Below are 25,099 nucleotides of genomic sequence, written 5' to 3' on the forward strand. Positions count from 1 at the left end.
TTAATGAGCTACAAAGGCCATTTCCAAGAAGGGAGTGGAGGGGGGATGACAGGGTATGTCTGACCTCCCTTCTCATGGCCAGAAACTCAGCTTTAGAGAATTTCTGGGGTACCCTGGGCCAAGAGGGGAGTTAGCTGGGGGGCGCTTAAGATTTTATTCAGTTCACACTCCTAAAACCTCTTTGGAAAAAAGTCAAAGATGCATCTGTGGCTTGTGTCTTTCCCTAGAGCTGCCTTAATAAACCTCAACTGATTGAGCTCCTTGCCTCAGTCCCCCATTTGGGTTATCCCGTGTCTCCCCCAAGGCACATCATTCATTCACTCTCCCTAGGATGGAATCCTATGCCTCGTAATCTCCGCAAGGCTCAGCAGACCGCACCAACATGGCGACCTCGCCTTTGCCACTTCCGAGATGGCGCCACTCCCTCCCCTGCGCCTCCCACGCTCGGCCACCACGCCCACTGGCGCAACCAGCGCGTCCGCACCGAGATGGCGGCCGCTCGCCAATTGGCGTGCCCCACTTCCGGCTCCCATAAAATGGCCGCGGCAGGGCCGCACAGGGAGGAGGGAGATGGGGCGGGGCCGGGCCCGAGGCATGCTGGGTAGCGCGCGGGGTGCCGGGAACGCGGCGGAGCGCGTCCGCGCCGGCGCGTCGAGGGGAGAGGCAGCCGCCGAGATGGTGAGCGGGCGCGGGGGGAGGGGCGGCCGGGCCGGGCCGGGGGCGGCGGGGGGCGGCGGGCCGCGCGGGGGACCCGGGCTCCGCGCTCACGCCGGCCCGCCGCCCCCAGGACGTGTTCCTCATGATCCGGCGCCACAAGACCACCATCTTCACCGACGCCAAGGAGTCGAGCACCGTGTTCGAGCTAAAGCGCATCGTGGAGGGCATCCTCAAGCGGCCGCCCGACGAGCAGCGGCTGTACAAGGTGCGGTCCCGCGGTCCGGCCGTGCGGTGGCGGGGTGAGAGGAGCCGCCGCCCCGTGCCCAGCGTGGGGCGCGCCGGCAACGGTGTCATCGATGTAAACAGTCGCCGGGCGGCTGGCTCCTGCTCCCAGCCTGAGCCGCGGGGGTGGGAGATCCGTTGTGCGGACGGAGCACGAGCGGCGCTCGTACACGGGGAGGTCAGGTCCAGGGTTAGCCGCGCCAGGCCCCGGGCACCGAGGGGCGCGACGGCATTCCACCCCTACAGCGGTCGCGCCCGCGCCCTGCCGGCCCTGGGCAGTCCTGCTCTGTTGTTGGGAAAACTGAGGTTCGCCGAGGGTCATTGGCAGAGCCACAATTTGAACCGCAAGGCCCTTTATCCCCAGCTTACTCTGTAGGGCCATCAGAATAATGCTAACGCCAGACACTGCTGGCGAAAGGGAGTGGGGGACCCAGTTAATGCAGAGAAATGAAGGGTGTTGGGATAAGTCAGGTCTCACCAGTTCGTCACCAAGTAACTGTTTATTGGCCTCCCAGCCTCCTGCTGATGTTCTAGAAGCCTCTTCTTAAAAACCAAGTGTTGTTATTAAGTACCAGTGCCTTGGGGTTTGGAGTCTTCATTGGGGAGTCAAAGGCATCAACCCCTGATTTAGATATCCCAGCAGCATGAGGTTGTCGCCTAAGGGCATTAATATGATTCTAGATCTGGAAGCTGGGAAACTGACTTTTGCTCCAGGCTCAGAGCCTCAGTTTCCAAGGTCTCTAAAGGCCTTTCCTGCTTGATACCTACTGCGGGCTTCCCTAATAATGACCCTTCTTGCTGTCTGTGAGTGTCCCATGTGCATACTGTGTTTGATTCCTCTGTGCCTCCCTAGCTCTTTGAAACCTCCTGGCTGCCCTATGAGTTGGGAATTTCAGTAATTCTCATTTTACAGATGAGAAAACTTTGCATATAAATGTTTACCTTGTCTAAGGTAACAGCTGGGATTCAAACCTAGGTCTGCCTGTCTCCACACCTGCTCTGTGGCTCTTGGAATTAGATTTGCCTGGAGAATTTGGAAAAACCAGATTCTACAGCCCCACCCTGGGATGTTTTGACTTGGAAATTCTTGGCTATAATCCTGGAATTTGTGTGTTTAATAACACTGGAGTGGTCCTGGGCCATACTTGGGGCTGTATTTCTTCCCTCCTGTGACTTTCAGTGTAGTTGCTGGCCAGAGAGGTCTCTGGAACTTGGCCATCCTGGGGCTTCTCCTAAGACCCTGCCTCTCTCCTCAGGATGACCAGCTCCTGGATGATGGCAAGACGCTGGGCGAGTGTGGCTTCACCAGCCAAACGGCAAGGCCACAGGCCCCAGCTACAGTGGGGCTGGCCTTCAGGGCAGGTAAGAGGGGCCTGGGCTGGCTGACAGGCAGGGTGAGAAAGGCCAAAGAAGAGGGTCTTTGGGAACCCTGTGGTTGCTCCTTCAAGCCCACAGAGCAGTATCTTCCCAGTACACAAAGGGCAGGCAGTATCCTTCAATGGTATGTGTGTGTTTCTCCATAAAAAGAAAAGCAAGCAAACAAGATGCTTGTGGAAACGGAAGCCTCCTTGCCAGAGAATTTGAACATCTCTAGTTATGTACTAGCTCACATTTACAGACAACTGAATGAGCTCCTGGCCCCACACTCTACATGTTACTTCAATTGTCCCATCTCATCCTCTCAATGGCCCTGGGAGGTCTGCACTGCATCATCCCCATCTTGCAGGCGAGCATGCTGAGGCTTGCTGGCAGTTACAAAGGGAGCCATAGTCTGGGTGCTGCCTGCTGGGCCCTGGCTGGAGCCATATGCCAATGCCAGGCTCTTTCTGTGCAGTACATCACTTAATCCCCCAGCACCTCTGTGTGGCTGACAGGTGGATTGTGTCAGTTTTAAGGATGAGTAAAGTCCACCTGGGGACATTAGGTCACTCACTGGGACTAACAGATCTAGGATTCAGATCCAGAACTTGTGCTGCCATTAAGCACATGCCACCCCTGCCCAAGCTCTAGAAACCCAGAGGGTGGAGAAGGCTTTACTTCTCCCCAGTGTATCTCCCTCCACCAAGACAAAGGGTGTGGAGGGTTTTAGTTTTAGTCTTTGTCTCTGGGAACTTAAACAGAGTTACAGAGCTGTGTTTTCACAGCTGTGGACTCAGGGGCTGTGTGGATGGCTGGGGAAACTTGGGTAAAGTCAGAAGGTACTGTTTTTCTGCCTTGTAAGAAAATATGGCAAGGGCTGAAGAGGAAGAGTACAGTCCTCGCTACACTTTTCTGTTCCCTAAGGATTACTGGGCTAGGCCTCTGCCTCAGCAGCTGTGTCCTGCTGCCAGCATCTTGGCACTCCCATCCCCTCTGGACCTAGAGTTCCCTCTCCTTAAGAGGAAAATGCAGCATGAGCCCCTGTGCACCCAGGCCTGGCCTGCTGAGAGTGCTCAGCAGGTGGGAAGTTATGGGACATTTATGTGGGTTCATTCTGCCCACATAATGACCTGGGAGTCAGGTGCAGGGCTGGCACAGATGTAGTTCATGCCCTGTTCTGGTGTGCCTTGGCGGGCGGGGGGGGGGGGGGGGGGGCGGCGCAAGTGTGAGGGCCAAGAGTGCATCTGGTCTGCTTCCTAAACCGAGGCTGAGTTGCATTTTTCTGTGATGTGAAAAGATGTACATGCTGTGACATGGAAGATGTTGATAGACCCATTTTGCAAATGAGAAAATCATTAAGGGAGGTGACTAGTTTTTGCTGAAAAAACCCACTAGGGTATCAAATGTGGTGGGCCCCAGGTCCCAGCATCCCTGAGGCATGTGACTGCCACTGTGAACCGGCAGGTCTGTTTCCCCATGGGCTGCTTTACTTAGAAAAAAACACTTCTGGGCACAGCTCAATAGTCAGCACATAGGTTCCTGGGCTTTGGCTGGAGGAGATGCTAGCCTCTCCCAGGCCACCCAAACTAACTGCTTAGGGAGATGAGAATATCAAATTCGGTGTTAAAGGGCATCGTTAAGACTAATCTCCAAAGAGAGGTAGTCAAGACAAGAATTGTCTCCACAGGTTAGTGGCTGGGAAAGTGCATTAGATTAAGCTGGGTCAGGTTTCTAAACCTCAGCACTATTGGCATTTTGACTGGATAATTCTGTGTGGGATTGTCATGTACACTGCAGTATGTGTAGCAGCAGCCTGATCTCTACCCTATAGATGCCACTTGCAGCCCCCCACTGCCCCAGTCATGACAACCAAAACTGTCTCCAGACATGCTAGCTTTCCCTGGGGGGTCTGATCAGTTGAGAACCCTGAGCCAGGTGGAAGGGAGCACAGGAGAAAAGTTGTGAAGTAGGTTCATCCATTGTGTGGTGGGGTAACAGTGGGAACTTCCTGGAGCCACTGTTGTAGTGGGAAAAGCCAGTCAAAAGAAATAGGGCAGTTTTGTCCAGTGGTAAGGGCCCCCAAGGTGCTGCCCAGGGTGTTGGAATGCAGTGACTCAGTTGGGGGGGGGGGACCTGGGGAAGGTTTCTCTGAGGTGACATTTGAGTTGAACCCTGAATGCTCAGAAGCAGCTAGCCATTCTGAGTGGCAAGTATTGGGACCAGCAAGTGCAGAGGTCTCAAGACAGCAAAGAGCTTGGTGGGAACACAGAGAGGGAGCAAGAGTCTAGGAGCATAGGAGATAGATGATTGGAAAGACATATAAAGGCAAAGACTTGAGATTTTATTCAGACTAAGATGGGAAGCCATCAAGTTTTTAAGCAGGGGAAGAATAGAGTCGTTTGATTTTAAAATCACAGAAAGTGTTGTGACGGGAACAAGACTGGGACATTCTGGTGATGGGGGCTGTGGAGACAGAGTAGGTAGATGCAGGTGGTCAGCCCACAGGCTCACTAGTGGACATGGAAGATGTGGAAAAAGGCCTGGGGGGGGGGTCACAGTCAGGTTGGCCTTATAAGGGTGGGAGATACTCCAGTGGGGTCATTGAGTCTGGCAGCCAGGTGTAGAGAGATTAGAGCTGTGGGAGAGACCAACTCTGTGGGGATGGGTGTTTGCATGAAGGGCCACTAAGCTACAGATTATCACAGTTGAACACCAAAGCCTTAGTTGGGACAAGAATCGGGGTTCCTCCTCCAGCTGTGTCCCTTGTTCCACAGATGATGCCTTTGAAGCCCTACGCATCGAGCCCTTCTCCAGCCCGCCAGAGCTGCCAGACGTGATGAAGCCCCAAGACTCAGGGAGCAGCGCCAATGAACAAGCCGTGCAGTGAGGGCCCCTGGCCTGCCCTCAAAAGGCCCATTTCCCCCCCAATAAAAGAGATTTGGGTGTCTGCCTGGTTGCTGCTTCTTTCTACTCATCCTTCTCCTGACTCCAGGCATCACCCTACCTTGGATGGGTCCTGCTGCCTCAGCAGGCTTTTGGGGCTCTTGCTTACCTGGGACCCTGGCTGAGAACTTGGCCCCACCTACCACTCCAAGGCATCATAGGGACCTGGGCTGCCCTGAAAGCTGAGCCACTCCCACCAGGCAGCCATGGGGGATAGAAAGGACAGGCAGGAACCCAGAGTCCTGGGTCAAAGCAGGAAACAAAGATTCCAAGCCATATTCCTTAAAGCCCCTCCCACACCCCATCATGTCCACTCCTAGGGGCCTCTGGTCCTGAGGAGCAAAGGCCAGAAGCTAAAGTACATGCTACAGCCAGGGCCTTACTTTGAGAGCACGTTCAGTGAGGGAAGCACAGCCCAGAATGGCCCCACACAGGTTCCCCAAGTCCCTCAGGAGAAAAGTGGCCCACCTTGAAGGCTTGTGGTCAGGGTGGAGGGTGCCTGCTCCCACCATACCTAATAAAACAGTCTATAGATCCAATTCCTGCATTTCTCATTTTTATTTGACAGAAAAAGTTGCTCTTGCTGTACAGATTTTAAAAAACCAAAATGCCTTTTAAGAAACGTGAAAAGTTGGGGGGAAGGGGCCACACCTCATGGAGGACAGTAGGGACCAACTAACTCCATCCAACTCCTGTCCCTTCTAAGAATACCTCATACTCATACAATTCCAAGTCCCAGACCATCGCCCCCCAGGATCTTGGGGATGGCAGGGGAACATGCCTCCCAGGCCCTTTCTGACTCCAAGCTGGGGTATCCTGAACTGTATCCTCCCCTCCCCCAACTCCCATCTGCATTCCCTCCCCCCCCAAAACACATGAACCAGGAAAAACTCACGGAGATTAACATTTCACAGGAACAAAGAAAGAAAAGGGGGGAGGAAAGAAGGGAGCCCTCCAAGGGCTGCCAAGGTTCAAGGGGAGGGTCAGACAAGGACCCCTCCCACTGCTCTGCTGGGGAAGAGGACACTCCCTGTGGCTCCAGAGCATGGGGTGTGGTGGTATCCCCAAAGATGATTTATGGAGACCTGTAACAGAAGATGATGGGGATCAATGCAGAGGCTCCACCCCAACCTTCAAGCCCAGCTTCCTGGGAGATGCAGAATGGGGCCACTGCCCACCAACACCAGAACCAGCTCTAAGAAGCCTCAGCCTTCCAGGGGAACCTACCTGGAGGAGCGGTGTCGCATAGGCTGAGGACTAGGTGTCTCCCTTCTGCGCTTGTGGCCTGGGGAGCGGCTATCCCCACGCTGGCCTCTCCGGGAACCTCGCTCACTGCTGCTGCTGCAACACGAGACAAGACATCAGACCACAAACAGGGTAGCACCAACCTTAGGCACCACTGGGCCTCAAAACTATTTTTTTGGAGAAATCAGTGGTGGCCAAACCAGGCTGAATGCTGACACTTGCCATTTGGCCCTACCTGAGCTGGTCCTGTGGTGAAGGCTGAGGCGAGGGACGGCGACGCTCCACAGGTGAGTAGCTAAGGGACCGGGAGTCCCGAAGGGAGTCTATTGGCTTCCGGGGACTGCGAGACCTGGGGAGCAGAGTAGGACCCCATAGCACCACACACTTCCAAATCCACCAGCCAGCACTCAAGACCACCCGCCCCAGGTCCTGACCACCAAACCTCACACCACACAGGGCCAGCCTCAGACCCACCTGTGTCCGCTCACTCACCCATCCGCCCGCACACCATCCACCGAGTGCCCCAGTGGGCAGGGCACAGGGTGCAGCGGGGGATGCAAAGATATAGACAGTCCCTGCCCTTGGAGGAGCTCAGTGGGGAAGGAAGGTACACAGGGCCCCATGTGTGGGAAGCAGCCCCGCAGGGTTGGATGTGCGTGGGTCTGGGGACCCGGGGGGAGAGGGACATGGGGCGGGGTAGGGCAGTCTTCTCGAAGGTGCTGTTTGAGCGGAGTCTTGCAGAACGAGGAGTTCACCAGGCGGACAAGGAAATTCCAGGCAGAAGGAACAGCATGTCCAAAGGCATGGGCTCTCCTTAGACTGCAAGGCGCTGGGTGTGGCTGGAGCACAGGGCATGTGTGGGGGCGGGCAGGAGAGGAGAACACAGGGCAGGCAAGGCCAGTTGGTGAAGAGCCTCACACGCCATTCCCGCAGAGGTGGGGCTTTATCCTGCAGGCCACAGGGCATCCCGGAAGGATTTGTGGAGTGGAGGGAAGTAACCAGATGTGCATTTTAGAAAGATCCCTCTGGCTACATGTGGAAGAGAATGGCGTGAAGGCAAGGAGACAGGGAGAAGGCTGTGGACAGAGTTGGGAGAAGATGATGGTGGCCAGACCAGAGCCCTGGCAGTAGCAATGGGGAGACTTAAAAGGAAGAATCCCTGGGACCAGGCTGTATGTCATGGGGAGGGAGAGGAAGAAACCTAGACTCCCCAACTGTGGCTTCAGGACCCACTTAGGTAATGCAGTCTGTTGCCACAACAGGGCACAATGAAACGGGGAGGGGGGAGAGGAGAGCACCCAACTCCTCCCATACAACCAGACACCAAAGTCCACGTGAGACACCCCCAGGGTCCCTTCTCCGGACATATCACCCCCCCCTTCCATCTCAGGCAAGGAAGCACTCACCTCCGCTCGCCAGGGGGTGGCTTCTTGGGGCTTGCAGGTTTGGGCAAGGCCTGAGGACCAGGCTTAGCAGGGGAAGGGGAGGAAGAGGAGGAGGAGGAGGAAGAGGAGGAAGAAGAGGAAGAGGAGGAGGAAGAGGAGGAAGAGGAAGAGGAGGAGGAAGAGGAAGAAGAGGAAGAGGAGGAGCTGGAACTGGAACTGCTAGAGCGCCTCTTCCGTTTGGCTGGGGTTGGCTCCGGAGGACGTCCCTCTCGCACAGCCTCCTTTGGGGCTGGGGTAGGGCTGGGGACCCTGTGGAAGAGGAGGAATGTCACAAGGAGACAAGCTACCCCAGCCCCAACCCTACCTTCCTTGGCCTGGAGGAACGGCAGTGCGGGAGGGGTGCCTGAGAAAGGCCCTGGGAGCTCTCCGAGCCACACAAGCCAGTGAGCACATTCTCTGGAGAGCAGTGGCCCGAGCTGACCCAACCTCTGCTAACACAAGCAACAGGCTGGGGCCCGTAGCACAAGGGATCAAGGTTAAACCTCAAGAATGTCCCTGATGGAGGAATAAGGCCTCTGGGCTCAGGTGTGGAAGCTGAAGCTGGGTAGTCTCCTTCCTCGGAGAGCCGCAGCTTGGGGAGGCCCCTGTGACTGCAGGTTGGCTGGGGAAGGGGCCGTCCTGCCTGGAGGCAGGGAGAGGGATGGGATGACCTCTGAAGATCCTTCCAGCCCAGGGAGTTCCTCTTGAGGTCTAACTGCCATCCCTCCTGCTGTAAAATTAAGTCCATTTCCTCTAGTTCTGTCCTCTGTAGAGACGGAAAACTTATCATTATCCTCTAGAGAATTAACCTTCGGAGACTTTTATCTGTCCCATTCCTCCCCCCTTAGCCCCCACCCCAGCATTCTCTTCTTCCCCCAGCTTGAGCATGAAGGTCCCCATACCTTCTCAAAGTGCCAAGAACCTCTATAACATGGTTCCTCCCACCCCACTCCCCCACTCCCCCTCTATCCCTTCCCCCTAGGAAATTTCTACAAGTCAAATCCCCTCACCTCTTCAGTGCCACCTCAGGTTGAGCTGGAAGGCTAGAGCCCTCCGAGTCACTAGAACTGGAGCCAGAGGAGGAGGAGGATGATGAGGACGATGAGGATGAAGAGGAGGAGCTAGAGGACGAGGAGGAGGAGGAGGAACTCCGGCGCTCCTTTGCTGGCTGCAGGGCGGCCAATGCAGAAGGCTGCTGGGCCCCAGTAGAGGCAGGTGGTTCCCCACCCTCGGAATGGGACACCCCAGGGGCAGCGACAGAGAGCATGCCATTGTGGCCACCAGCAGACGATGTGGTCTTTGCCACTGCCCCAGAGGAAAGGGACTGAGACCCTGCTATGGGGGTGGTCTGGGCAATCAAAGAACGAGATTGGTCTGAAAAAGCAGATGGCACAGGGGACCTAGGCCTCTCCTGTGCTGGAGGGAGAAGAGACTGTGAGGGAGCCTGGCCCATTCTTGAAACAGGGGACGGAGCCCGCTCGGAGGTCATCCTAGACTGGCTTGGGGCAGATGGTGGCGTTCTGGATCTGGCTCGGTCAAGGAGCGGTGGTGAGGTTCTGCCACTGACACGCTCGTAGGCAGAGAGGGGCACCCTAGGGCTGGTGAGGTTTGCACCAGACAATGCTGGAGCCATTCTAGCACTGGTGAGGCTTGCAGGAGCCAAGGCTGTGGGGGTTCTGGAGCTGGCAATGTTGACAGGAGCTGTGGCATGTGCAGACCGAGGACCCACCAGGTTTGCAGAGGCTGGAGCCTGGGGTGTTCTGGAACTGGAAGGATAATTTGCAGCAGTTGGGGGAGTGCCAGAGCCTGTGAGACTCAAAGCTGCCAAGGCAGCTGGGGTTCTGGCTCCTGCCAGGTTCACAGCTGGGGCTGTGGGGGTACGAGGGTCAGCAAGGTTCACAGCTGAAGGTGCCACTGCTGTTCTGGGGCTGGCCAAGTTCATGGCTGCTGCAGCAGCTGGTGTTCGTGAGTCAGCCAAGTTCACTGCTGTCGGGATGGCAGGTGTTCTGGCACTGGCCAGGTTCATGGCTGCTGCAGAAGCTGCAGGAATCCTGCTGGCAAGGTTAGCAGCTGGGGCCGTTCTGAGACTCATGAGAGGCACTGGAGCTGGAACCTGGGACATTCTTGCAGCAAGGCCAGCAGCGGACATGGACGGAGGAGGCCGAGCAGTGCCAAGACTGATGGCCGTCAGCGCAAGAGCAATTCTAGATTGAGCATGATTTTCCGGCACAGATGTTCTCTGGTGATCAGGTATTCGGGGACCTGGACCATCCATCATGGAGCCACTAGCCTGCTGCAGGACAGACATGGGTGTTCTAGAGCTGCCAAGGGGTTCAAGCATTCCAGGTGATCTGCAGCGGTCAAGAGGAGTTGGTGACATGCTAGGACGACTGAAGCAGCTTACTCTGGAGCTATTCAGTGCTACAGGAGGTGTCCGAGAACCAGAATGGTTCCTTGTTGCTGGAGGAGTAGCAGAACGTGAACGATCAGAACTACTTCCAGATGCAGAACGCCTGCGGATGGCTGGAGGAGATCTTGTTAAGGACCGTTTGCCTCGAGTTATTCGTGGAGTACGAGATCTAGAACGGCGGCGGATAGCAAGTGGTGAGCGACTTCGAGAACGTTTGCGTGGCAACAGTGGTGTTCGAGACCTAGAGCGGCGCCGAATAGCTGGAGGTGTTCGGGACCTAGAGCGGCGGCGTGTCACTGGAGAGGTTCGAGAGCGGGACCTCCTTCGAGTTACTGGAGAAGTGCGAGATCGAGATCTCCTTCGGGTCACCGGAGATGTTCTGGATCTTGATCTTCTACGAGTAATAGGTGAAGTTCTGCTTCGAGATCGTCTCCTGGTTACAGGCGGAGTCCTAGATCTGGACCTTCTGCGAGTCACTGGTGGAGTTCTAGAACGGGAGCGCCGGCGTGTTGTTGGCGTTCTGGACCTTGAACGACGGCGGGTTACTGGTGGTGTTCTAGACCGGGATCGCCTTCGACTCACCGGGGATGCTCTTGACCGAGATCTTCGCCGAGTCACTGATGTTCTGGACCTTGACCGCCTCCTACTGACTGGTGAGGTTCGAGACCTGGACCTACGTCGGCTTATCAGGGGTGTTCTGGACCTGGATCGCCGGTGAGTGGCTGGAGAGGCTCGAGATCTAGAGCGTTTCCACGGGGCTGGTGATGTGCGTGAGCGAGAACGCTTCCGACTGGTTGGAGGTGTCCGAGAACGGCCTCTCCGGCGTCGAGAGGAGGTTCGGGAAGTCTCCTGCCTGGCAGGTGACCTTGAGTGATAACCAGAGCCTCCCCTCCTTCGACGAGTAACCCGAGACCTTGACCGGCTCCGCTGTCTTCTCCGAGATGTCGACTGAGAAGATCCAGACCTATCTCGACGGCGGGTTGTTCTGGTTTTCTCCCTCCTTGAGCGGGAACGAGACCTCTGGAGTCCTCGAGGCTTTGGTGAAGGAGACCGGCCTCTCCTGGAAGTTGTCTTAGTGCGTGGAGATGAAGCTGAGCGTCGTCGGCGTGAAGACCTTGACTTTTCAGCTGGCTCTGGGGAAGACACTGAGGGACTTCTTCGGCGTCTTGGGGGAGTTCTAGAGCGGGTTTCTGGTGAGGAAGAGGCAGAGTGGCTTCTACGGGAAAGTCTGGCCTTCCTTGTTAGTTCAGGAGATGATCGAGAACTGCGACGTCGAGGTGGCGTGCGAGATTTGGTCTTGGGCTCTGGTGATGACCTGGAGCCTCTTCGAACAGTTTTGGATTTAGGTGGGTGTTCTGGAGAGGACTCGGTACTGCTGCTTCCTTCAGGAGATGGGCCTCTGCCTTTGCTTGATGAACCTGATCTGCTTCGTCTGGGAAGGACCCTTGGGGTAGGATCTTTGGGTTCAGGAGAGGAATCAGAGCCACTCTGTGCCCTGGGTGCCACTCTTGGCTTATCTTTCACTTCAGGGGAGGAGCCAGACCTACTGCGTCGAGGAGAAGGTCGGGATTTGCTATCAACCTCTGGAGATGATCCAGAGCGACTCCTCTGCCTCAGTGGAGTTCGTGTCTTGGTTTTAGAATCTGGAGAAGAGTCTGACTCACTTCTTTCCTGAGGGGATGCACTGGGTTTGCCATCAAGTTCTTGAGAAGATCCAGACCTACTTCTCTGCCCAAGTGGAGTCCTAGCCACAGTCTTCTGTTCAACTGATGATTCTGACCCACTTCTCTCTCTCTGCGGGGTAAGACACTTGTTGTTGAGATCTGGGGATGATGGAGAACGACTTCTTGGCCTAGGAGTCTGAGGCAAAGCTTTCGGTTCTGGAGAAGAATCACATTCACTTCTCCCTCTAGATGGTGTTCTAGGTATATCTTTCATTCCAGGAGAGGACCCAGACAGGCTGTGCCTTGAGGGAGTCCCAGATCCATCTCTAAGTCCTGGAGAAGACCCAGACCTGCTTCTCCTTGTTGGAGTTCTAGGTAAGCCATCTTTCAGTTCAGGAGAAGATGCAGAACTACTTCTTTCTCTCGAGGGTGTTCTGGGTACAGCATCAAGGACAGGTGAAGCAACACTTTGATTTGAAGACATTCCAGCCTTTTCCATTGCATCTGGGGATAACTCAGAACTGCTGTGTCTAGAAGATCTTGTCAATTGTTCTCTCACATCTAGAGACGGATCTGTCTCCAGCTGATTAAGGAAAGGTCCATTCAAATCTTCTTTAACCTCAGAAGAAAACCCAGTATTCATTTGTGTACCAATAGGGCCTGAGTTTCTAAATTCTAAAGGTGATCCAAAGCTATTCTCCCTGGGGGGAGAGTTAGACAGTTCTTTATGTTCTGGAGAAAAACGTGGCCCACCCCAAGATGAGGCCACTGCAGCAACTTCTGCTTCCAAAGCAGCCTGTGACTGGCTTTGGTCAAGAGTCAAAGATACAGCAGGCCTTTCTTCTATTTCAGGAGATGATTCGAGGTTATTTTCAGCCATTTCTTTAAGTTCTGGAGACAACTGGGACAGGACATGGCTTGACGGTTCTTCAGATTTCTCTACCACCTCCATTAACTCTTCACCTTGGCTTAACTTGGCTAATGTGCTATTTTGGTCTCTTGTATCTAGCGGTGACCCAGCATCACTTCTTTCCCTCAATGGGGTTCTAGGTATATCTTTGAGTACTGGTGAAGACTCAGGCCTAACCTGTACCAAAGGACTAAATATGTCTCTCGGTCTAGGAGACGACGCAGTAACATCCTCCTGAAGGGGTAAGCCCATTTTCTCTTTTGATTCAGGAGAAGGCTCTGATCTACTCTGCCCCAGAAGAGATTCAGAGTCTACTGCAGCATATAAAGAGTCAGACTGAGACCTGCTCTGCTCAGGAGACATTCCAGATTTCAGCCTAGGACTTCCTGATAATTCACTTCTCTCTTGCCTTGTAGGAGATCTGGGTGCCAGCTCAGTGATTGGAGACGAGGACCTGGATTGATCACCCTTAGGAGGGGTTTGAGATTTGCTCTGCAGAGATGGAGATTCTGAGTGACTCTGTCTCACTTCTGGACTTGAAGTATCAGATCTGAGGTCTGGTGAGATTTGAGATTGTCCTCTCTGTTGCAGAGATGAAGAGCCAAAATAACTATCTCCTGGTGGTGTACTAGATTTTACTCCTGGACAGAGAGAGAAAGATCCAGGGGAACTTTGTGCTGGGGAGTCTTTAGATTTCTCTTGGTGACGAGGAGACTTTGATCCAAAAAGACTTAGCCCTGGTGGAGTTTGGGGCTTTACTTTGGGGTACGGCGAAGTAGACCCTGAGTGACTTTGTCTTGGTGGTGTTTCAGGTTTCACTTTGGTATCTGGTGAGGAGGACCTAGAATGGCTGTGCCTTAGCAATGATCTGGATTCCACATTGGAGCAGGGAGACACTGATCTGCTTTGCCTTGGAGGTGTTCTAGATGTCACCCTACTAGGACTTGGAGAAGAGGAGCCAGAATGACTCCTTCGTCTTGGGGATGTTACGGCCTTCACTTTGGGTTGTGGAGATGATGACCTAGATGGGCTCTGTCTTGGAGGTGTACTAGATTTCACTGGAGGAGGAGAGGACCCAGAGCAGCTATGTCTCGAAGGGGTCCTAGATTTTAACTCAGGGTCAGGTGATGATTCAGAATGGCTCCGTCTCTGTGGTGTTGCAGATTGTTCATTGGCCTGAGGACTACCTACAGACCCTTGTCTTGGAGGTGTTCCAGATTTCGCTTTAGAGTGAGGAGATGAACTGGAATGACTTTGTCTTGATGGTGTTTTAGATTTCTGTTTGGGTGGTGGTGAAGAACCAGAGCGACTACGCCTAGGTGGCGTTCTAGATTTAGCTTTATGTTGCGATGATCCAGAGCGACTGCGCCTGGGTGGTGTCTGTGACTTTTGTTTAGGGCACGGAGAGGACCCTGAAAGGCTTCGCCTCAAAGACAAGCGTGACTTTACTTTGGATCGTGGTGAAGAGACAGATCTGCTCCGCCTTGAAGAAACACGAGATTTTTTCATTTCTGGGCTCGAGTTGGACCTACTCCTCTGAGATGTTCTGGATTTGTTTTTTCGCTCTGATGATGAGCCAGACCTGCCTCTTCTCTGTGGTGTTCTAGAGTGAGATCTTCCTCGTCTAACTAGACTTCTACTGCGGGATCTTCCTCGTCTTGGTGTCCTAGACCGAGATCGCCCTCTCCTGGCTGGTGTTCTGGAACGTGAGCGACCACTGCGTCTGGCTGGGGTTCTAGAGCGTGATCGGGCACTTCTCCTGGCTGGGGTTCTAGAACGTGACCGTGCACTTCTCCTGGCTGGGGTTCTGGAGCGTGACCGGGCGCTTCTCCTAGCTAGAGATCTACTACGAGACCTTCGTCGAACTGGTGATCGGGTCCTAGATCTGCGCCTAGCAGGTGTTCTAGACCGAGACCTGACCCTTCGGGGCGGTGTTCTAGACCGAGACCTGCGCCGGGCGGGTGTTCTAGAGCGTGATCTCCGCCTGGCAGGTGTTCTAGAACGAGACCTCCCCCGCCGGGCTGGTGTTCTAGAACGAGATCTGCCCCTAGTGGCTGGGGATCTAGAGTGTGATCTACCCCGCCTTGCTGATCGAGACCTTCCTCTTCTCTGGGTATTTCTGCTCCTGGACCAGCCTGGTCGCTGAGGAGATCTAGAGCGGCCACGTCGCTGTGGGCTTCTAGATCTTCCCCACCTCTGTGCAGACCTAGACCTACGCCACTGAGGGGACCGGGACCGAGAATGACCTCTCTTGGTAGGGGTTCGAGACCGAGATCGCCCCCTCTTAGTAGCTGCAGGACTACGGGACCTCCCCACCCTACGGGAAGGGGTAGGAGAATGAGATTTATCCCGTTTTGCTCTGCCATGTGATCGATTCTTGGATGTGGGAGAAGAAGAGCTCTCTCGGCGGGCCCCAGGAGCTGGAGCTGGTTTAGGACTTTCAGGGGAAGAGCTGGCATGCCGAGAAACTTTGGTAGGTTGAGGGGATGGTGGGCTGCTCTCTGAGGAAGACAACTGGGGAGGTTTCTCAGGAGACTTAGGTGGTGAACGGCCACGGGTTGGGGAGGCCTCAGATGGGGGATTCACTGGCTCCTGACTTAAGGGAGTTGTTGCAAGGGGTTGTGGGGAGCCGCCATGTTGCTCAGCAAGGAGCGGAGTGGGAGCAGGTGGTTCTGGGCCTGTGCTGCTCCTTTCCGGAGAGGGACTAGGTCGAGCTGCAGATTTCTAAGAGTAGAAGAAAGAGTAGGGATAGGAATACATAAGCACCAAAAATTCACATTACCCATAAGATCCCAACACCCTTTCCAACGAAACTTTTCTTCTACACATTCCATTACACTAATTGGTCCTTTTCCTCACCACAGGCAATCACATTCATTCAATAGCAAGGAATCATATAATATAAAGCACAATGTGGAAAACATGAAGATATGGATGATCTATGACCTCAAGTGTCTCATAACTACAGAAAACACAAGATGCAAATAACAAATGCACTATGTTTAACAATAAATATTACAAAATGCTGTGAAAACAGCAAAAAAAATTTTTAATAGAAAGTTAAGAGTGGTGGCAATTAACTTCACCCTTGAGGAATAACTGTGTTAAATTAAAAGAAACAGCATAAATAAAGGCAAAGGTTTGAGAATATGATTTGTGTAAAAAATAAAAAGATAGAACAGGATGGGTGGAATACAGGAAAAGAGAAAAAAAAACCAAATTATAAAAGCCTTCAGATACAATTCAAAAGCAGTATAACATAGTTAAGTTTCTGAAGTGACCCAACTTGTAATTTGGAAAGGTAACTCTGGATGACACCAAAAACACATGACATCAGTTAAGAATTTATACTGTGATAGCTAAAGCAAGAAGAAATGATTAGGGCTTGAATTAAAAGACATAAAACAATAGGAATTACTGATAACACCATACACCATAGTGTTTTCAGACTGCTGACAGGAATCCAGTGGGTTCAAAAATTTTACTTAGCCATGACCAGCATTTAATTAAATAAAGCCATACTGTAAGTAGTAAAGCTCAATGTAGTTTAAAAACAATTTTTGTCCCAGTTCTCTCTATACATATATGTAAACAGTATAGTGAAAAAACCTATTCGTATCAAATGCAGTTTGATTATGAAAGATTCACAACTCAATCACAATTCTAAAGGAGCTGCAGATGCAGAGAACTTGGTAACTGGGAGAAGAATGCAGGAAATACAATTTATTTCTCTTAATAAGCTATTACCTCTACCTGTCACTTCACACATCTGTCCTAAATCCACACCCTTGCAATCCAATAAACATCAACAACTCAGGAACATACCTCCTTCTTGTCTTTGTCTTCGTAAGGGCTGCTAGGCCGCTTTGTAGAGGGCTCTGGGCTGCCAGGCTGTTGTGTGTTGATGGTACCTGGTTCACCGGAAGGCGCATCTCCCTCCCCTCGACGCCCTGAAGCAGGGGAAGGACTTCGCCCAGTCAAGGCAGTTACATGGGTTTTAGCTGCAGCACTTCGAGATCTGAGGGAGTTAAGTGAGGACGGGGAGGAGGAGAAAAATAAGCTCAAAGGGAGAACAGAAAACCCCCTCCCTAGCTCCCATCCACCTCTCCTAATCATTTAACCCTCTTTCAAAAAACCTTCTTAGTCACATGACTCAAATCATTCAATGAAATGCATTCAGTCCACTTTGGTCCTTCTCTTCCCAACACAATTCCAAAGAATGTTCTCCCTCTACCCCTTTACTCACCTCCCCCAAACATCCCCAAACCGTCCACCCAGCCCATTCCCTACCCACTTCATTCACAACTCACCTCTGAGCCCACCTCCTTCAGGAAGCCTTCCCCGATTAAGGAAGCCAGGGTAAGGATTCCTTCCTCCCCCAGACACCACGAACAAACCACCACCCCCCCTATTCTGGCAGTCCATATACATCAGAACGAAACAAAAAATAACAAAAAAAAAAAACAAAAAATAAAACAAAAAAAAAAAAAAGAGAAGGGGAAATGTATATGTCTGTCCATCCTGTTGCTTTAGCCTGTCAGCTCCTAGAGGGCAGGGACCGTGTCTTCCGAATGGTCTGTGCAGCGCCTAGCACACCGTGGGCGCTCAATAAATATTAAATTGATTAACCCATCATTCCCTCTCCCTCCCTTCCTCCTGGACCACCCCTTACCGACTGCGGGAAGTATCAGAGGAGGAAGCAGAATCGGCAGAAGTTGAACGGTGGGCCCGGCGGCTCTTAGGGGCTGGTGTTGTACTTCGAGACCTGAAAGATGACCACCAACACAGATAAGGGTGCTGCCACACCTATACCGGATTCTCCTCAGCTATCCCTCAACCCTTTACCAGTCAGGGAAACAACTGAATCGCCCCTCTCCCCTCGAAGCTGGCATTTACCTATACTTACTAAGCAAATTCCCTGCAAATTCACTCACCGTTTTCGCTTCTTGTCCTTGGATTTACGTTTGCTCTTTGGAGTGGGAGACCTAAGAAATAATGCAAAATTGTTAGAAATAATTTTTTAAAAAGGAAATAAAACAAAAAATGAAATGGAAACGATTAGGGAATGTTACTGACAGCAGAAAGATCAAGGAATTGAGCTTTGCTCCAAGAAAGAGAAACCTCCCTGAGGACAACAGCAAAAGCAAAGCCATCAAGCAATGGCTCATTACTCCCACATGCCACTACATCTCCTATGAGACAAAGAGCTCTTACCTGTGCTTACGTTTCTTGGACTCAGACTCTGACCTATTGGCAAAAAGAGAAGAAAAAACATAAACCAATACCTATACTTCAACTCAACAAGCCTTTTCCAATCACTCCAACCTCATACCTGTGCTTCTTCTTCTTTGAGCTCTTTTTTCTCTCCCGTCGAGGAGAGCTGCTCTCTGACCTGCTAAAGATGAGTTGAGAAGCAAGATCATTCTGCTTAGCTTCTACCCTGGCCCTCCCACTTACAATCCATCCCCGAAAAAAGTTTATAAAACTGAACATCCCAATAGCATCAGATCTATGCCCAGAACTTATTTCTTTACCCTTCACGAAGTGCAGGTGACTCATAAGTCAACAATCCTCAAAAAAGAAAATTCCAGAAATCAAAATGCTACTGGCCAGTTCTTTTTTTATGAAACAGAATCTCACTCTGTTACCTGGGCTAGAGTGCGGTGGCATCAGCCTAGCTCACAGCAACCTCAAACTCCTGGGCTCAAGCAATCATGCTGCCTCAGCCTCCTGAAGTAGCCAGGACTACAGGCATGCACCACCATGCCCAGCTAACTTTTTCTATATATGTTTTTAGTTGGCCAATTAATTTCTTTCTATTTTTACTAGAGATGGGGTCTTGCTCTTGCTCAGGCTGGTTTCGAACTCCTGACCTTGAGCGATCCTCCCACCTCGGCCTTCCAGAGTGCTAGGATTACAGGTGTGAGCCACTGCACCCGGCCTACTGGCCAGTTAATTGGCAGACTTGCAGACTCAACCCATCCCTAATGAGAAGCACATACATCTTTTGTCCCAAATGAAACCTAAGTCCCTCCTCCTCCCCGTCTTCACTTAATTCCCTCAGATCTCGAAGTGCTGCAACTAAAACTCACATAACTGCCTTGACTAGGTGAAGTCCTTCCCCTGCTTTGGGACGTGAAGGGGAGGGAGATGTGCCTTCCGGTGAACCAGGTACCATCAACACACAACAACCTAGCAGCCCAGAGCCCTCTAAGCTGATAAATGGTATCTCCCTCCTCCCTTACAAATTGCTTTCCAGAAGCAATTTGCTTGCTTTCCTAAAGAGAAAGTACACCACAGAATTGGTCCTCTGGCTACCAGAGTAACTCTCCAACTAACTTACCGTCCTCTATCTTTCTTCTTTTTCTTCTTCTTTTGCTTTGGGGTTGGTGAGCGAGAACTACTGGACTCCCGAACAAGACTGGGGAAGGAGAAAAAGAAGCAGAGACAGGTAGACCAGTGCTAAGACAAATTTTCTCAGACATTTCAACTTCTGAAGAACAAAACTGAGGACTTTGAGAAGAAACAGTCTATACCAAAAAAAAAAAAAAAAGAGAGAGAGAGCAAGAGTGCATGTACACCCAAGGTGCTTAGAACCAGAATCAGAAAAAGAAAATGAGAGTGGTATTCTTGCCTTATATACCTGTAAGGTTTGGGAGGCTCCGGAGCTGGCTGTTTAGCTTCTCGAGCACGACGCTGAGGGTCAAAAGAACTGCCATCCACATAAGAATCACTGATGCCAAAGGCAGCACGGAGTCGCTCATTCTTCTTCTCATTCAATTCTGCCAACTGGTGAGTCTCAGTTACCCTAGAGGAAAAAAGGGCAAAAATCTGAAGGAAATAAGGACCAAGAGAAGAGCCATATTGAGAACACAATTATAAGCAGGAGCCAAATATGGCATGGGGAAGGGAAGATGTGGGCAGGGAAGAAGTTCCAGGTAAGGAAAAAGGACAGCAGCAGAGTCCAAAGGAACCAAGGGAGAGTTCGACACTCACGCTGGCCTCTGCCCTGGGGTATCCTCCTTGCCCCCAGGGTTCACATCCTTCTCCAGCAACATGAGTCGAAAGGTCGCCACTTTTTCCTGAATTTGCTGTTCTTCGTACCTGAAGAATAAATCCCTTCGGGGTTAGAGCTTGACAGGACACTTTCCCCAGACCCAGGTAAACATTTCCCTCATTCCCAACAGGGTCTCTTCCCTCTCCATGCACACATAGAACTTTCCACTCACTGTCACCCATAAGTCCCTTTTCTTCAGTCCTTCTGATCTTTTCCCATCATCTTTCTTCCTTCTATTTACTATACCCTCTAGAACAGTGGATTTTAAACATGCTACACTTAAGGGGCCAAAAGAGGAAAGTTAAGCAGGCGGAGTTCCAAGTGCTTCTCCCCAACTGCAACACGAACAGGTCTTTTACCTCCTGGGATTCCAAAGTAAGGTATATTGCATAAAAGGGTTATTGCTGCTGAAGTTTGAAAACCACTGCTCTAAAAGGTTTTCTGCCTGAACGTGCTCCTTTTAAAATTTCACATTCCTACCCAGCCCATGATTCCCTCTTATTCAAGTATTCTTCCAATTCCTGGCTTCCTGCCTTTGCTACTTTCCAAGGCCTCAATCCTTAAATCCATTTACCTTCTTTTCTACCAATGACAACACCTATCTACTTACATAGATCTTCTCCTACCTGGTCTCTGCTTTTTCGTCTCTCCCTGAAAGCACATTTTTATTCCTCAATGGCCCCCTTCCCTATGTGCCTCCATCTAAGTAATTCAGTGTCTTAGGCGCCCATCTATGCCCCAGACACAGCTTCCTTCTTCATCTCCCACTTTGCACTGTCCCTTAACTCTTTCCAATTCTCTAGCTCATTTACCTCCTCCCCTACCACAACTCCTCTCCAGGCCTCTTTTAACCAGCCCTAAACTAACACCCCCACCTAACATCCCCAGCTCTGCACTCGGTCAGTGCTTGGCTCTCCCCCAGCCCTCCCCTCACCCCTGCTCTTCCATCATCTCCTCCAGCTCGAGGCATCGCAGCTCCACGCGCCGCTTGCGCTCGTGGTCCAGGATGTCAGGATTAGGCCGCTTCACCAGGGCAGCCTCCAGGCGCCGCAGTTCCTCCTCTCCCTTGTAGTCAGGCCGCTCACCCCGGCGGCCCCGCACCAGGGACAGGTTGCGCTGGACGTAGCCGTTGGTGCCGCTGCCCCGGGGCGTCGGCAGCCCGATCCCGTTGTACATGGCCCCGTGCCCGGGGGAGGGGGCACCACCGCTCCTGGGGGGGAGCGGGGAGACACGGGTCAGGCCCCTGACCCCAAACTAACCGCTTAACCACCACCCAAGTCCCTGCTCTCATTCATCCCTATTTCAACATTTATCTTCACACTAAATCTCCTTTAACTAAATGCTCCATCATCCTTCTGGTCTCCCAATAGAACCCCTGCTTTATCCTTCCCACACTGCTTCCTTTCCTTGAAATCAAAGACCAGTTTCTTACAGCCTTTTCCATCAGTGTTCTTGCACAAAATTCTAAATAATTTCTCCTTGCACCTAGCTGTTGTTCTTTTTTCACCCCAGGCAAACAAAGATCCTGTTTGTCTCAAATCTCTCCACAATGTCCCTTTATTCTTCTCTGGCCCCAAAATGCACAAGTGGTGTCTCCACCAACTACTCTAATTCCTAACCTCTAATAATCAACTAAGCCCTGCAAACAGGGCACAACAAGCACCAGATACATGGCACCCAAGGGCCTGCAGCCCAGGCCCAAAGACTTTTCCAAGAACTTACCTAACGATTTCAGACTGCTCTGTAAGAATGCAAAATGAACTAAACAGCCCTTTGATATCTGAACAGGTGGACTGGTTGGTTAAGATAAATCAAAAGTATCCTGTGCAGCCTCACACCCAGACTAAACAAAGGTCAGCATCCACATCAAAAACACATATGAACCTTGCCTACATAATCTTATACTTCAGTTCCCAGGTAAGGAGCCATTTCCTTGATTCTAAATATTTCAAGATTTTACCAACTATCCTGATATTTTATTCCTTCAATTTCCTTCCCAATAGGATTTACAACATGATCTTCAACGTCTTACTAGCTCCTGTTAAACATTTTCTGTTTTCAACTCAATGCTCTATTTGAACACATCAAACCAGTGTCCTCTGTTCCAACTGTTCCCATACCTTCTCTACTTATCTTACCATAAGTTTATCTAGAACACCCTCACAATACCTCATCTTCATTAACAGTCAACTGTCAGCTATCCCTACCAATCCCCTATATATAGCATTTCCTAATTTCTCTCCCAGCCCTGCCTAACTCCTCCCCTCATGTTAACCCATATCTCCCACCATGCTCTATCCTTTCAATTTGTCCCAACCCCAGCATGACTCTGAAGGACCCTCAAGCCCCAGTTTTTCTAGTTAGATTCCTTGACTACACATATTCTTTTCTTTCTCCTGCTGCACATACTGTTTCTTTTTTCAATCTATCCTCTCCAAGATAGTTTCACAAGGCATAAATGTGTCAGGGAAAAATACTCAGGAAAAACCCCAAGGAACAGGTAAAGTGGAGAGATCAGGGCAGATGGAAGAAACAGAATTGGACAGAAGAGAAGGACATATCTAGAAAATTCCAGAATAACACAAATGTCTGGGAAAATGGCCTAAAGTACACCCTCCCCCCAAAAGGCAAGAAAACAGAAGAAAAGAAAAAAGTATGGGAAAATGTTGAATGAAAGGAAGCTAGGCCAGCTTCAGAACTTTGCACCCGCTAAACCCCTCATCCCAGTCTAAGGATGGGCCCCTGCCCAACCAGTACCAGAGCCAAGAAAGAATTGAAAGCAAAAGAAAATAACTATGCTAGGGTGACAGATGAGGCTAAATCTAGGACAAGCAAGTTGAAATACAGTAAGAAATATACAACTTTTATAGTTCAAGAAATCACTTTCTCTACCTTCCAATCCTGATTTTCATGTTTTAATACCAATCTTCCTGACACTAAACCTCGGTCTTTCTTTGCCTCTCCATACCCTAATTTCTGCTTCTCCTGCAGAATGTTTCTGACCTGCAATTAATTCTTCAGCTTAACCATTCACCCACACTTCCATACCACCTCACACAAAAATTCTCCCACTATCTAAGGAAAACCAATAGCTGCTAAGCAAAAGATAGTAAATCACAACGTTTTGGAAAACTTTTAGAGAATGAGCAAAACAAGAAAAAGAAAAGACACCACAGCATCTATGGGAGTTATAAAGACACTAAAAAAAGGAACATTAACACATAAATCACCAAAACCACACTACTTTATAAACAGGGATTCTTAAAATGGGGTCCAAAGAGTGTAGATATGCAAAAGTTACCCAAGGTAAAAGCAGAAAATAAAAAGCAAGCTGCAAAAGAAGACAGAAGACAATTTTTCCTGTTGGGAAATTATCAGAGTGCCAAACAAATAAGGGAATGGAAGCATTTTCTCAAAGTTTATTAAGCTATCCTAGGGGGGAAAAAGGCACCATAAAGGATGGAGGAAAAAAACTATCCAGGAAAATGGATATAGGTAAGCACAGCAAGCTTAACACTGGGGTACTCTAGTAACTGAGCAGACACAATGAAACCAAGAAAGCTAATATATCTGCTTTTGAAGAGCCTTAAGCCCATGCGCTCAGGAGGGAAGACAACAAAACAAACTCTGAATCTTTGATCAAGACACATGTAAAAGAAAAGCTAGGCAGAAATGGAGACTCAGAAGTGTTGTTCAAATAATGCCTGAAATGGGAATGTGGAACACTTTAAACAGAGTCCAGCATTTTCTCCCCAACGACGGGCTCCAAAGTCTCCCTCGCTTTAACACAAATGGTGTGGAGATATTGAAAAAGCGTAAGAAAAAAGGAACACGTATTCTACCTTACATACGTAACCTAAACACGTTAACTTTTTAATCCTTCAGAATCGGGGCTTTTTCCCCCTCTACTAACTTCACGGTTCATAGTAAAGAGTCCAAACTGTTTAAATCCAGGCCATCTAGCTCAAGGCCCTCGCTCTCCGCAGTGGCTGGGCCACGAAGGCTTATTTTCAGCCTTGAGGGATGGGGGAGGGGCTGCGCGGCGCCCCGCAGTCTGGGACGGCCGGGTGCACAGGCCCGCAAGAGGGACGAGAAGCCCAATGCTGGAGAGGCTCGGGGGGAAAAGGGATCGGGGGAAACCACTGGGGGACAGGCCCCTCGCTGCCGCCCCTTCCCCGCTACTTAAAGGCCAAAACAGACAGCTACGGAACGGCCACCTCGACCGCACGTGTCGCTGGGAGGCCAGAAACAGAGTCGCGCGCACACCGCCGTCGCCGAGCGCGCGCGCGAACCCGCGAGCAGGCCGCTGCGCGCGCCATTGCCATGGGGGATGGGCGGGGGGGGTCGAAGCCCGCGCGCCACAGGAACGGCGGGAAGGGGGAGGGGAGGCAGGCAAGCGAGGGCGTCCGCGCCAGCTAAGGACGGCGAGCGCGCGTGCGCGCGCGGCCTGGGCCGTTCTCCGCGCGCTTTGGCCTCGCGCCGGGGCCGCCGCCCCTCCCCCACCCAGCTCGCTCGCTCCCTCACCCTCTCACCCGCCGCCGCCGCCGCCTCCGCCCGCCGCTGCCGAGGGGGAGAGGTCTTGCCGCTGCCGCTGCTCGAGCTCCCGAGTCCCTCGGAGCCTGAAGCCGCCGCCTCGCCTTGCCGGTCCACCCGCCTCAGCCGACGCCGACGCCTCCTCGCTTCCTCAGGGGCCGCAGCGGGCTCCGACTGCGCCACTCGCACCCAGCCTGGGCCGCGTTGCACGTCAGCACGCCTCATGCGTCAGCACGTAATCGCGCCCGTCGCAGGGTCCGCTGGGAACCGTAGTACGCCTCGCGACCTTTTGCGCAGGCGCGGAAGCCTCAGCGAGAAGTATAGTTTCTTACGCCGCAAAGAGGGGTTAGCTCCGTTGCCCGAAGGACTAAGAGTCCCGTCGGCCAGTGCGAAGAAGGGAGGGGGAGCGGTCCGAATCCGCAACGTATCCAGGAGACCTTCCGCTGGAGGAGGGGCAAGGGCCTAGCACCACCTTAGCGGCCCGCGAGCCCGTCTCGGCCTCCCGCCTTGTACCAGAGCATTATGGGAGTTGTAGTTCCGGCGCGTCGCGGTGCCTCTGTGGCCGTGGCCCAGGGCGAGGCAGCCATTTTGTCTCCCCATGTTGGGAGGCGATGG

General features: G+C 51.8%; 2 protein-coding genes across 10 annotated transcripts; one reads left to right on the forward strand and one right to left on the reverse strand.

Moving 5' to 3' along the window:
* The first annotated feature begins 396 nt into the window (after nucleotides 1-396).
* On the forward strand, nucleotides 397-5,245 carry ELOB (elongin B). Its single transcript, XM_012743746.3, has 4 exons — nucleotides 397-678; nucleotides 788-922; nucleotides 2,196-2,301; nucleotides 5,073-5,245. The coding sequence occupies exons 1-4, from the start codon at nucleotides 412-414 to the stop codon at nucleotides 5,183-5,185; spliced, it is 621 nt and encodes a 206-aa protein (XP_012599200.3). The 5' UTR covers nucleotides 397-411; the 3' UTR covers nucleotides 5,186-5,245.
* A 535-nt stretch (nucleotides 5,246-5,780) lies between these two features.
* SRRM2 (serine/arginine repetitive matrix 2) lies at nucleotides 5,781-24,782 on the reverse strand. 9 transcript variants are annotated; one of them, XM_075994988.1, is made up of 15 exons: nucleotides 24,484-24,777; nucleotides 20,886-21,161; nucleotides 19,891-19,998; nucleotides 19,538-19,702; nucleotides 19,238-19,315; nucleotides 18,227-18,286; nucleotides 18,109-18,141; nucleotides 17,829-17,879; nucleotides 17,567-17,659; nucleotides 16,720-16,912; nucleotides 8,921-15,618; nucleotides 7,893-8,180; nucleotides 6,722-6,835; nucleotides 6,469-6,582; nucleotides 5,781-6,326 (listed from the first exon to the last, which is right to left on the reverse strand). In XM_075994988.1, the coding sequence occupies exons 2-15, from the start codon at nucleotides 21,125-21,127 to the stop codon at nucleotides 6,317-6,319; spliced, it is 8,247 nt and encodes a 2,748-aa protein (XP_075851103.1). In that variant the 5' UTR covers nucleotides 21,128-21,161; nucleotides 24,484-24,777; the 3' UTR covers nucleotides 5,781-6,316. The 9 variants fall into 9 exon arrangements, 8 of the variants coding, with proteins under 8 accessions (XP_075851103.1, XP_075851102.1, XP_075851100.1 ...); XM_075994987.1 differs by having other exon boundaries at nucleotides 6,469-6,579; nucleotides 18,227-18,289; XM_075994985.1 differs by having other exon boundaries at nucleotides 18,227-18,289.
* Between the last annotated feature and the right edge of the window lie 317 nt (nucleotides 24,783-25,099).

This window comes from Microcebus murinus, chromosome 19 (assembly GCF_040939455.1).
Source record: "Microcebus murinus isolate Inina chromosome 19, M.murinus_Inina_mat1.0, whole genome shotgun sequence".
NCBI lineage: Eukaryota > Metazoa > Chordata > Mammalia > Primates > Cheirogaleidae > Microcebus > Microcebus murinus.